Source organism: Lepidochelys olivacea, assembly GCF_965140295.1.
Source record: "Lepidochelys olivacea isolate rLepOli2 genome assembly, chromosome: 5".
Lineage (NCBI taxonomy): Eukaryota > Metazoa > Chordata > Testudines > Cheloniidae > Lepidochelys > Lepidochelys olivacea.
The window spans coordinates 101221888-101235036 of NC_140415.1; the positions used below are offsets into that span (position 1 = coordinate 101221888).

Consider the following 13149-nt stretch of genomic DNA (forward strand, 5'->3'; position numbering starts at 1 on the left):
ATGGAAGATAATGTGGTTTAATCCTTAAAGCAAGGGACTGGTAGTTAGAATTTGTAGTTTATACTCAGAACTGCCAACTACTCACTGTGCAACCTTAGACAAATCGCTTAACCTCTAACTTATTTTAACTATCTGGTAATAATATATTTTTATTGGACCAACTTCTGTTGGTGAGACAGACAAGCTTTGGAGCTACACAGAGCTCTTCTTCAGGTCTGGGAAACCTACTCAGAGTGTCACAGCTAAATACAAGGTGGAACACATTGTTTAGCATAACTAGGTAATATATATGTCAAGGGACTTTCAAGGTGAAGTGGTCCATTAACACCCCTCCAGTCATAGGGAAAGGAAGGGAGGAGGGGAATCTTGTTAGTGGTTTATAAATTGTTGTAATAAGCCATAAATCCAGTGTCTCCTATTCCCTCCACGATTTTTAGTATCTAGCAAAGTTATGAATTTAAGCTCCCAGGCTCGTCTTTTGAAAGTGCTGTGCAGGTTTCTTTTGAGGATGAGAACTGATAGCTCACATAGACAGTGATCCCTTTGTGAAAAGTATTCACCCACAGGTAATCATTTTCCTGCGAGAGTTCATTCAAGAGCATAGTGATTGTCTGATTTCACCCACATAGTTGTTATTGGGGCATTTAGTGCACTGGATGACCTATGAATCTTCAAAGGTGTGTTGTGGGGAGTGTTGATCATTGTAGCAGTGGAAACGTGTCTGCAGGTTTTGCAACCGTTGTTCTGGCAGCGTCTGGTGCCGCTTTGAGTTGGTGTGGTATTATTAGTGACTCAACAAAAGTGTTACTGTACATCTCAATTAGCGTTATAAAAGGAATCCAACATGTTAATTACATGCATCAGCATTCATAATGTGACAGATATTAAAAAAGGAAAAGACCTAGTAGGTCACCTAGTCTGTCTCCCTGTCAATACAAGAGGTCACTTACAGTACCTTTTCTACTGCTTTGTCCAAGCAAGTTTAAAATGTTCCAAGTGTTAAAGCTTATACAATTTCCACTGGGAGACTACTCTGCAGCCTAACAGTCTCACTGTCAGAAAGTTCGCACTAATTGGGGCCTATATTACTACCCATAATTTCACCCCTTTATTTAATTATAACCTCTCCCCTGCACCCCAAATACTACCCTTAATTTTTCGTCCTTTACTTTTATTCTTTTCAAATATTTGTAGAGTTATGTCTCCATCACAGTAATCTTCGGCAAGTTATATTCGTATCTCTTAAAACTCTCTTCAAATCAATCCCTCCAGCCCCTGATCATTTTGGTTCTCTTAACTCTCTTCAATAGGTTCTTCATGTTTCTGGACAGTAGATGCCCAAAACTGAACACAGTGTTATTAGTTTTGCAGTAGTGCCAACAAGCCCCAGTCATGAGCCAGGGCCCCACTGTACTAGACGCTGTAAACAGAACAAAAAGATGGGACTATTGCAGATGCGGTCGTTATTCCTGTTCCTTGATGTGATACCTCATATATATCTATATCTATCCAAAACTACATTTAGGCAATGTAAACCAAAAATTCTCCACACTGCAAAGTCATGTATAATTTGCTGTCCACTATCATTCCTATGTCTTTTTTAGGATTACTGATTTCCAGGTTTCTGCCTATCAAGTATCTGTATTTTGGATTCCCCAACCCTATTTCACATAGATTATTTTGTATTCCTCCCACCCACCAACACTAAATTTCATCATTATGTGTGCTATGTTATGTCCATTTTCAAATTCAAATTGTTCTAGGTCTTTAAGTATTACTTCTCCAACCTCACTGGTGTTTGTAGCTTTTCTCAATATAATACCATCAGCAAATTTAATCAACATACTGTTAATTTCCTTGACAACTCTAAGGCAGGTCTTCCCTCAATTTTGAAGCTCCTCTACCACCTTCTTGAAGTTAAGCATGACTGTTGTCTGCAAGTTATTATGGAACATGTGTGTTCAACGATGGCTCTACCGCACAGGTAGAGCACGAAGGCACACAGGGCAGGAAAATATTAGGGGCAATAAAACCTTCAGTAACTATTTCCATGGGTGACTGTAGACTGGAAGGAATCAACATTTGCAATTTCACCTGTGACAGGAGAATCCTCTGGGGATGGCTCTCTTAATATTCGATTAAAAATAAGAGGCTAAACAAGGGGGCTCTACAATTCAGCTAGTCATAGTTTTATCTAATAAGCAAAGCCTTTCAAATGAGCTACTTTCCAAAATACTATATTTGAATATCTTATGGAGGGCATATTGTACTAATTAGTCATTCTATTTTATACATTGTTATTGACCTCTAATAAACCACTGTGCTCAGTTTCTGTGATACTATCAGTAGAACATTCATTCCTTTTGAGAGTGAGAATTTGCCTTTCTGTGGTTTTTATAGATATTCAACTATTCTTCTTCCCCAATAGGTCAGTCAACATTTGATGCAAGTATGTAAAACAATTATGATACAAAGTAATAAAATACCAAAATTGAAAACACACATTACTTCAAGATTCTGACATTAAAAAAAAAAATAGAAGAGCAAGAAGTTCAGCATCATTTAGCTTTTTTTTTTTTTTTTTTTAAAAAACGCTGTAGATGATATACCTAATGCCTATCAAATATCCAGGTATACATAATGGACTGTGAAAAAATGAAATTTAAAGAGAGAACAAACCCCAAGCTTACGCCGAATGTTTATATAAACCACCTCCACAAAATATTCCTTACTTTACTGAACAGCACAGGCAACCATTTCTGAGCTCCAGCCATTCTTCATAGAGTTCTCCACCTTGACTTATAGCCAAGGATTTTTCCAAGGCACTTCCTAGAAATACAGGAAGGGTGTAAGTAGCAAATTTTAAACCTACAAACGTGCAACAATACCTGAAAAATAAGATGAGAAAAATTCAAACGGGATAGATTTCTGAGCTTTATTTGTGTTCCATGTTCTCATCAAACCTTTCTGACAAATTCTTTAGACATTATACTTAGTTTAAGCAATCATTTTTATAGTAGGCAAACTTAAGGTCCAAGAGCCAGATCATCCTATGAAGAATAAAAAATAAACTTGCAAGAAGTAGAAGTATTCCCCATTTATTTGAATGTGTAGGCGGAATGGAGGTGAGGCATTCACGGTGGTATAATAGTCATTTATGCTGACAAATTGAATTTATGTATGAGACAAAGAAAAATGGTTTAATACTTAGCTCTTACACATTTTTAAAACTGCAGACATTAACTGAGAGTTTGTGTGACTTGCTTAAGGCCAATTAGCAAGTCATTGGCCGTACTAGATTTAGAGCTCCATGGTTCTTGACTCCCAACTCAGTGCTTTGTCTACTACTCCTAGAAATAATCTTCTTTCGACTCTGCTCACGGATTATGAATTGAGTTATCCATAGCAAGAATTTTTATAATGAAGATGGAAACTTGCCAACATCACTATAGTAGGGTAGGGGATGGCACAGGTTCTCAGTACTATATTTCTTCATCATCAACAGCCATATAAAAGCAGAGCAAAGTAATCAGTTCCAATTTTAAAAAATTAGCACTAAGTTTCTGGAAAAAGTGAAGGAATCTCATTTTCCAGCTTCAACAGTTGCAAGCTCTACTACAATCATTTGACATATTTCTTGCTAGGGAAGCCTGATTTATTACACCACTAATCTTCTCTTTAGTTTGGTCTTGTGCAAGTTATTTATATTCAATGTTAGTTGAACAGCTATGTTTACTAGCATTCTTTTGAACAAAAGGGATGTGACATATCCCAAATCTATAAGCAAACTTTTGAATTTTTATTGTAGTGTTCATCCCACATGTACACGCTTATTGAGGACATGGTCTCAATTTTACACTACTTAGAAACTGCATAAGCCACTCCGATAGCCTTAGTTTGGGGATCAATCAATTTAGATATCAATCCATGCACCATTATACCATTTGTCTGCTTTTAATAGTTTACTTTCCTAAAGCATTTCTTAACAAAACAGGAAAATGTTTATGTATTCCAATTTTTGTTTCTATACAATATTTCTGTAGCATTACATACCTTCTCCAAACTCATTTAGAATAACTGCTATTCTTTTGGTATGTTGTTCTGTCAAAATATAGTTAAGAAGAGTGGTCTTCCCAGCACCTAAAAAACAGCACAAATTTCAGTAGATCAAAAATAAAATATAAGGAGAATTTTCAAATTCAATATTACCATCATGCTCCTGAAATATACTTTTTAGAAATTAACGACCAATGGAGAGCTAGTACTCATTCTCTGATCTGATACCTTCAGAAGCTTTACATTTTATATTTGTAATTAAATTTTTTAAAAATTATTTGTAGTACTTGGAAGAGAACCCAGGGGATTATTGCAGAACTCCACATAAATCTTAGAAGCCTTACTGAGTTCCCTCCATGCCCTGTAAGTCTTAATGGGCTCACCAGTCTCTTCCCACCCATGGCAAATCTTTTGATATAAAATTCTCTCTTTCCCCATTTGATAAGTCTTCTTAACAATGAGGTTACATTCCTATCTATTTTTGCAATGAACTCGGCTGAAAACTTTTTTTTGAAATTAAAGTTTAGGTTCCCAGCAGTCATTTGTTATTCTATATCAATACTGCTGGAGTAGATGTTTCATAGCATTGTTTCGAAAGAAATGTTAATAATTTCATACTAATCAACTAAATTTTAGTCCTAGGCATGAGAACTCAGCTAGGCAAGGTCAGCAGAGTTGATTTCATCATCTTTTTTTTTGGGGGGGGGGGGGGGTTAAAGTTGGCAAAAATCTTCCATGGATTTTTGGAATTGTGATTCATAGATATTTAGGTCAGAAGGGACCATTATGATCATCTAGTCTGACCTCCTGCACAACGCAGGCCACAGAATTTCATCCACCACTCCTGCGAAAAAACCTCTCACCTATGTCTGAGCTATTGAAGTCCTCAAATCGTGGTTTAAAGACTTCAAGGAGCAGAGAATCCTCCAGCAAGTGACCCGTGCCCCATGCTACAGAGGAAGGCGAAAAACCTCCAGGGCCTCTTCCAATCTGCCCTGGAGGAAAATTCCTTCCCGACCCCAAATATGGCAATCAGCTAACCCTGAGCATATGGGCAAGATTCACCAGCCAGATATTACAGAAAATTCTTTCCTGGGTAACTCAGATCCCACCCCATCTAATTTCCCATCACAGGCCATTGGGCCTATTTACCATGAATACTTAATTACCAAAACCATGTTATCCCATCATACCATCTCCTCCATAAACTTATCGAGTTTAATCTTAAAGCCAGATAGATCTTTTGCCCCCACTGCTTCTCTTGGAAGGCTATTCCAAAACTTCATTCCTCTGATGGTCAGAAACCTTCGTCTAATTTTAGTCTAAACTTCCTGGTGGCCAGTTTATATCCATTTGTTCTTGTGTCCACGTTGGTACTGAGCTTAAATAATTCCTCTCCCTCTCCGGTATTTATCCCTCTGATATATTTATAGAGAGCAATCATATCTCCCCTCAACCTTCTCTTAGTTAGGCTAAACAAGCCAAGCTCCTTGAGTCTCCTTTCATAAGACAAGTTTTCCATTCCTCAAATCATCCTAGCAGCCCCTCTCTGTACCTGTTCCAGTTTGAATTCATCCTTCTTAAACATGGGAGACCAGAACTGCACACAGTATTCCAGGTGAGGTCTCACCAGTGCTTTGTATAACGGTACTAAAACCTCCTTATTCCTACTGGAAATACCTCTCCTGATGCATCCCAAGACCGCATTAGCTTTTTTCATGGCCATGTCACATTGGTGGCTCATAGTCATCCTATGATCAACCAATACTCCAAGGTCCTTCTCCTCCTCCATTATACCTTATATATCTCCGTCCCCATCTTATAACTAAAATTCTTGTTATTAATCCCTAAATGCATGACCATACACTTCTATTAAATTTCATCCTATTACTCCAGTTTACAAGGTCATCCAGATCCTCCTGTAGGATATCCCTGTCCTTCTCTAAATTGGCAATACCTCCCAGCTTTGTATCATCCACAAACCTTATTAGCACACTCCCGCTTTTTGTGCCAAGGTCAATAATAAAAAGATTAAATAAGATTGGTCCCAAAACCGATCCTTGAGGAACTCCACTGGTAACCTCCCTCCAGCCTGACAGTTCACCTTTCAGTAGGACCCGTTGAAGTCTCCCCTTTAACCAATTCCTTATCCACCTTTCTATTTTCCTATTGATCCCTTCAATTTTGCTGAAAAAATTTACCTCAGCCCTAGATCTAATCTAAGTTTTGAGACCTGTATGGATTTCTGTGAATCTGAGAGTGAGAGGCCAAAATTGGGCTTATAAACATAAATTGAGTTGCAACCTTAACTATGGAGCAACTGTCACCTCTCCAGGTCACTATGTTTTGGGGGAAAAAAATATAATTATCATTTTTGAGGTGGTTGGTGAAGAAGCAGAGCAGCAGGAGCTTCTGCAGGTGGGCTCCCTAGGAGCTGGGAAATAAAAAAATATTCTGCATTGGCTCTCTTGAAACAGAATCTTTTTTAAAATGTCCTTTCTGTGATTTTTAAACCAATCTCATGAATTTTGAATGCTTGGGGTTGGCAATACTGCATTCATACAATTTTGCAGTGCACTTTTTCAAACTGTGTCAAAAGTGTTTGGTCAGTTATACAGTCAGTCATGCAAGACATCCATTTAAACACTTGCCTCATATTTTGAGTGCTTACTCATGTAATCTTAGCACTCATCTTTTGATGGAACAAAATGTACTGACTGCTACAGATGGAAAGCCAATTTAAGGTTTGTCTATATAGCAAATTACTGCACAGCAAGCCAGGATGTGCACCAGCTTGCAGCACAGTAATGTCCCATGTGGACACTCCTACAGCGCACTGAAAGTCCCAGAGGGCAGCTCAGCTGTAGATTCACACTACGGGCTTGCCATGCAGTGACTTGCTGTGTAGACAAGCCTTAACTGTGCAGGTCAGGACTCATGAGCTATTTTATAAGAGTAACCACAGAAGCTCATTTAACTCTCCAAAATGATTCCACAAGCACATTACAACTTTCTAAAGATAGTGGTACCATGACACCAAGCTTGTACTGTACATACTGTAAATGGAAAACATGTAGTTTAGAGGAACATCAGAAGTGATGTTAGATACGTAGTTATACACTCTTTTTGTCATGACATTTAGACTACTAGGAAGATGGTTGCATGGTTTGTTTGGAGTAGGGCTCCTCACTCGACAGATTCCTCAACTGCAAGTAAAACATATCACATGAATATGAAATACGTTCTATCCAAGGAGAATACGAACAGTCAAATTCCTCCCCATGCACCCAACTGAAGTCACTGTATAATGCATAAAACAAAATGCTGGTTTTGTATGGACCGCTGATAGAGCGCCAGTAAAAAGCACATAATAGCGCGGGTTTGCTTTGTAAAGACCCCACAGAGGAAGCTCAAGGCTTAGGGCTGCTAGGTGAGCTGGTTACCTAAATAGCCTGTGATGATAGTGACTGGGATCTTGGTGCTGTGGCTGGGTTCAGCCTCTTCTCCCCCAACCGCCTGATCCTCTATGGGAACCAGCTCGGGGCACTCCTCCTCCTCCATGGGAGCCTGGGCCATCGCCAGCCACGGCCGCCACAGAGCAGCCTGGAGAGGGAAACAAATGTGAGGCAGGGGAGCCCTGGGCACAAACCCACACACACGCCCCCATTTCCCACGCCCCCCAATACGCACCTGCGCCCCGGGCGGGGAGGGGGAGGGGGAACGGCTCCCCCAGTAGCGCACGAGCCTTGGGGGGCTCCGCACACCTGCGTCCCTCCGCCCCTCTCCCTTGTGCGTCACGCCCACGTGATGGCTGGCCGAAGCGTCACGACGCGCCACCAGTGGCAGTAACTGCCGCCGAATCGGCGACGCCCGGCACAGGAAGAGTTAAAGAAGAAACTGCTTTTCTTGCACGCCCCCCGGGACTCCAGATGCGCATGCGTAGCTTTCTATAGCACATGCGCACACCCCACGACGGGGATTCTCGACTCGCGTGCGCAGCCTGTTCTTTCGGCGGCCGTTCGCCCGATCAGAGTCACGGGATGATTGTCGGCTCGGCAGTTGGAGCGGCCACGTGTGTAGGGGTGTGGGGGGGGAGTTAGCCGCGCGCCGCGGGGGTGGGGTGAGGGCAGCGGCTTGTCCAGGTGCGGCTGCGTGGAGCGCTGTGCGGGGCGGTGCCAGTAGTGCGGCTGGCCGTTGCTGGTGAGGGCCCGTGCTGAGCATGCGCGCGGGCAGCGTACGGCTGCTGTGCGGGCTGGTTTGCAGCCCGAGCTGACCCGAAGGCGCGTCGGCCTGGAGCGAGGTCAGCTAATAGGGGAGGGGGCGTTAGTGTCAACGAAGCACCCGAAAATCCAGGCACAGCTGCCTCTCATACCTCTGTTTTCAGCCCTAGTCCCACGTACAGGGGGCTCGCTCCGGCCGGAGGAGAACTGCCCCTGTTACTCGGGGTGCTGGAAATACCTTGGCCTGGCTAATGGGGCGGTTATATTTGTGCTTATAGTCTGATGGATCATATTCTGGTCCAAGGGAGCGGTGACCATTTCAAGTCATAGTAGATTGAGTGTCAGTGAGGGGTATCAAAAAGGCTGTATGCACTTAGAAGGCTTTAGGATGGATCCCGCTTTTTAGCGGTATGATAATAATACCAATCTGTTAAGGTTGCCAGTTTTGTTTGGACCCTATTCCTGGAGGTTTCTTCACATGCCATAATCTTTCATTCCTGGAGATTCCAGGCCAGTCCTGGAGGGTTGGTAGCCCTATAGCGCCTTTCATCCCTAGATCTCAAAACGCTTTCCAAAGGAGGACAACATTATCCCCATTTTACGGGTAGGAAAACTGAGGCACAAACTGGTGAAATGACTTGCTTAAGGTCACCTTGCAGGCTAGTGGCAGAGCTGAGAGTAGAATCCAGGTCTATTCAGTGCTCCACAGCCCTTGGGTTTAGATACAGTACTGCTTTTAGTCACAGAATGCTAATGATCACTAAAAAAAGTGCTGTGTCACAGGTCCATTCAGTCTCTTGTTCATACATTCATTTATATATATGTGTGTGTGTGTATACTGAATCGTGTAAGGGATTTAGTTATACAGATAACTAAACTGCAACCTTATGTTCCTAATACTGTTAGCCATTTTATCCCTCTCGTACAATGTTTGTATCTCACCTATTCCGTTTTTATTTTATTTAAACTATAAAATGAAATCGGTAGGGCCAGGACTGTATTATATGTATTGTTACATAGCACCCAATGCATTAATTTGATAAATAAAGCTGTTGAAAATCCATCATGCTCTCTCACAGTGCTTCTCTAGTGTTTTTTTTGTCCTTTGCACCACTTTGTAACCCAAGATCTACTCATGATCCCACCTCCTCTCGCTAGCCCTCCACTTAACACTGTTTGATTTTTAAAATGTTTCGTTATGCTGACCACTAAGATAGTCTGAGAATCATTGCCCTATTGACTACGAGAAGTCTAAATTAAATTTGGGTTTATATGGTTAAATTTGGGTTAATAAAAGTGTTCCTTTAATATCAATTATACTCTTAATCAGTGCTTCTAGTTTAATTACAAAATTTGTTTACATTTTAGTTACTACCATTATTAAGGGGAACATATAGACAAATGTTGTTCTGAAAATTCTCAAATACGGTGGGCTCTATTATGATACCTATATAGTTTATCCTAGAACAGATAACAGTCTGGATTTCAACATAAATATCTAAAAAGAAAAGGAGTACTTGTGGCACCTTAAAGACTAACAAATTTTTTTGAGCATAAGCTTTCCTGAGCTACAGCTCACTTCATCAGATGCATTCAGATGCTGTAGCTCAGGAAAGCTTATGTTCAAATAAATTTGTTAGTCTCTAAGGTGCCACAAGTACTCCTTTTCTTTTTAGATATTTATGTTGAAATCTTTTTTTTTGCGAATACAGACTAACACGGCTGCTACTCTGAAACCTATAAATATCTAAGATTACATGATTTTATAGGACAAAGGGAAACTCATTAAGAAATCCAAAGAAAATTATCAAATCCTTTATTTACTAACAGTTTCCTTTTTGGCTTTGGTTACTATTCAACACCAATGAAGTGAAGTATATCTAATGTCCCATTCCATACATCTTGTGGTCACGCCTTCTGTGAAAGGCCAGAAGAGTTGCAAAGTGTATACTTTTTGCTTCTAACAGGGTGCCAGACTCAGAAGTCTTGGATAAACAATCTGGAACAGTAGACAGAAGCCAGTTTTGGACCTGCAGTTCCTCGTGACCACAAAAAGTAGTGAATCAAGTCAATGTATTGCAAAGTAGAAGTGTGCAGTCTCTGCTATTTGAAGGATTTTATGGTTGGTTCATGGTAAAACACAACTTTTAACATTCTTGTTTTCAGCAGAGAAGATGACATTTTGTGTGATATGGGTGTTGTCTTCATGCTGGTTGCTTTTCTGAAGGAGCATTTCTACTTCCAAACTAGAACGGCTGACGTGTCAATAAAATTTGATTATACAAATTCAGAAAGGAGGGTTGTCACAAAACTGATTTGTATGGTAAGTACTAAAAGCTTCAGAAGGACCTATGAGCTGCTTTTTGGTAGTCCAGCTCTCAAAGCCTTATATAACTCTTCAAATTAGGGGGCATTATTCCCTTTCTAAGATCCTGGAACTCTTATTCAGCCAAGTAGTCAATGGGACTACTCATGTGAGAAAGGATTGCAGAATCAGAAGCTATGTGGCACACCATTGGGATTCAAATCAGTTAGTGTATTTCTCTAAGAAGGAACCAACATGCCTGTGTTTGTTATTATTATTATTTATTTTATTATATTATATTCCTTGTATTAATCACAGGCTTAAATGAGTGCCTGATTAAGAACAATTTTAGATTATTAGAAGAGATTTTTCTCAGCTTGTGCATAGCGAAAAGGGCAGGGGTGCTGAGAGCTATTTAACCAGACTAAACCCTGTATATAATGGAAACCACTTCAAGCCAGGGGGTGTGGTAGCATCCCTAGTTCCAGCACCTCTGGAAAAGGGGGATGGCATGGGAAGCTGTTGGGAACTGGCAGGCTAGGATAAATGAGTGCATGAAAGCCCATAAATCCCCTTTCAAAAATCAGACTGGATATAATGCTTAAGTTTCTGCTTTTTGGAGATGGGAGACACCTTGTATAAACCTTGCCCAGGTTAGATAAGGCAATGAAAGGAAAGGAAGAAGGTGAAAATCCAATTTACTGGTTGTTTACACTATTCCAGTTTCACATAAATAATAAATTATAAATACTTCAGACCACACTGTTCATTATTTTTCATTGGGACAAAACTATCAAATCAAAACGTTTGGTTTTGGGCTTTCTGCTGGCCTCTAAATTTCGTACCCAAACATAAGAGCCTTACTTTGTACTGAAAGTCTTTGACTTGGATGGTGCTGTGCTGGCTGCTGCAGCTTTTGGTACACCTAAAGTGAAAAGTTGACAAGATAGAGTATGAAAAAAATCCTCATTTTCCTGTGAGTGTTCATTGTGAATACAGAGACTCTATTAAAGTTTCAAATGTATTGCATGATATTTACCCTAGCAAGGTAGAATGAACATAAATAAAACATGCCTGTTTAGTAGTGCAGATAATTAAAGCAAACATAGCAGAACTGAAGTCCTTTTCCTAAACAATGCAGCTGGAGTATTTATTTTAGCATGCTAGGAAGCCAGATATATTGCACACGCTTTTTATTTCAACTCTCAGAAAAGAACAGCAGGGTCGAAGATGCCAGAGTTCATTATTAATGGTTATTTATCTAGATTGTGGTGGCACTCAAACTGTGTTAGGAACTTTCTAAATGCAGAGAAGACATGGTCCCTGCCCTGAAGGACATACAGTCTGAAAAAGACAAAAATACAGAAAGGATGGAGAAAACAGATACAGTGTACAAGCAGAGAGATTGTGTGGGGGAAGCGGGGAGAGGGAGAGGTCTAAGCAAAATCAAATATACAAGTTTTTTTCATCATTCAACCTTTGTGGATCAGCTCAGAGTGGGCAGTGGATGCATGGGAGCAACGTGGAAGAAAGTGTGTGGGACTGGGAGAAGTGGACAAATGGGTTGTTGAGACTATACCATAGGTTGGGGAGAAAGGGATAATGGGCAAATAAGGAAGAGGTAGTTCTGAAGAACTTTGCAGGTGATCACAAATTGCTTGAATCTGATGTGGTGGAGAATGGAGAGCCAGTGGAGGGATTCAAAAATGGATGACAGGGTAAGAACACTGGGAAAGAAAGATGAATTTTGCAGCTGAATTTAGTAGTGAAAAGGTTACTTCTTGTAATAGCTCTTGCTAGAGCACATAATATAATGAAGTTCAAAGTCAGCAAGAGAGGAGTCATACTAAAACCTAGCACTGTGATGACAAACTTTTGAAAAGGGAACTTAACAAAAAACAAAACTGAGGAAGCTAGTTAAAGAGATCCTAAAGTAAAAGAAGGAGGAAATTAAAATTGTTAGGCTCAGTCAGTATAGAAACTTTTAAAGCATATCATAACAATCATAGTAGGCAGGCCTACTAAACAAAAACTGGTTAAATGAGTAAGTTAATTATAATTTATATGCCTTATTTATAAACAGAAAATTCTGACAGTCTTAACAATAGTCTTGTGACTGCAATATATTTATTGCTCCTTTTTTTTGTTCCTGTTGTTCCTTTGTTTACTTAAACGTCTCTAGAGTGCAAACTTCTCAGACCAGCAATTGTGTGTATTCTGTATTTGGAAAGCACCCAGCACACACAATGTGGGTGCTATTGGAAATAAAAAATACATTGCCAGGTTCAAGAGTTGATTTGAGCCAAGTGGTTATCCTTCAGAAAATGGAATTCAAGCCTAATGAAACCAATAGGTAGGCAGGTAAATTCTAAGGTGGAAATTAGAGTCTAGATCCTGCAAACACATAAGCATATGCTTAATTTTACCCATGAGTGACCTCACAGAGGTTAAGGGAACTACTGACATGTAAACTTAAGTAGGTGCATAGTGTTTGCAGCATCAAATAACGGACAGCACAAAGAAGGCTGAATTGTTTCCATTTTTTACTTCAGTTTTCACTAAAAAGAT

The 13149-nt window shown here is 40.1% G+C and overlaps 1 protein-coding gene across 1 annotated transcript in view; it reads right to left on the minus strand.

Moving 5' to 3' along the window:
- The window catches only part of LOC311521027 (zinc-regulated GTPase metalloprotein activator 1C-like), a 42626-nt gene extending 34698 nt beyond the window's left edge, over positions 1 to 7928 (minus strand). The window contains 4 exon segments of the mRNA XM_084629099.1: positions 2733 to 2829; positions 4054 to 4140; positions 7500 to 7659; positions 7747 to 7928. Coding sequence (XP_084485225.1) covers positions 2733 to 2829; positions 4054 to 4140; positions 7500 to 7632 — 317 coding nt within the window. The 5' untranslated portion in view covers positions 7633 to 7659; positions 7747 to 7928.
- Between the last annotated feature and the right edge of the window lie 5221 nt (positions 7929 to 13149).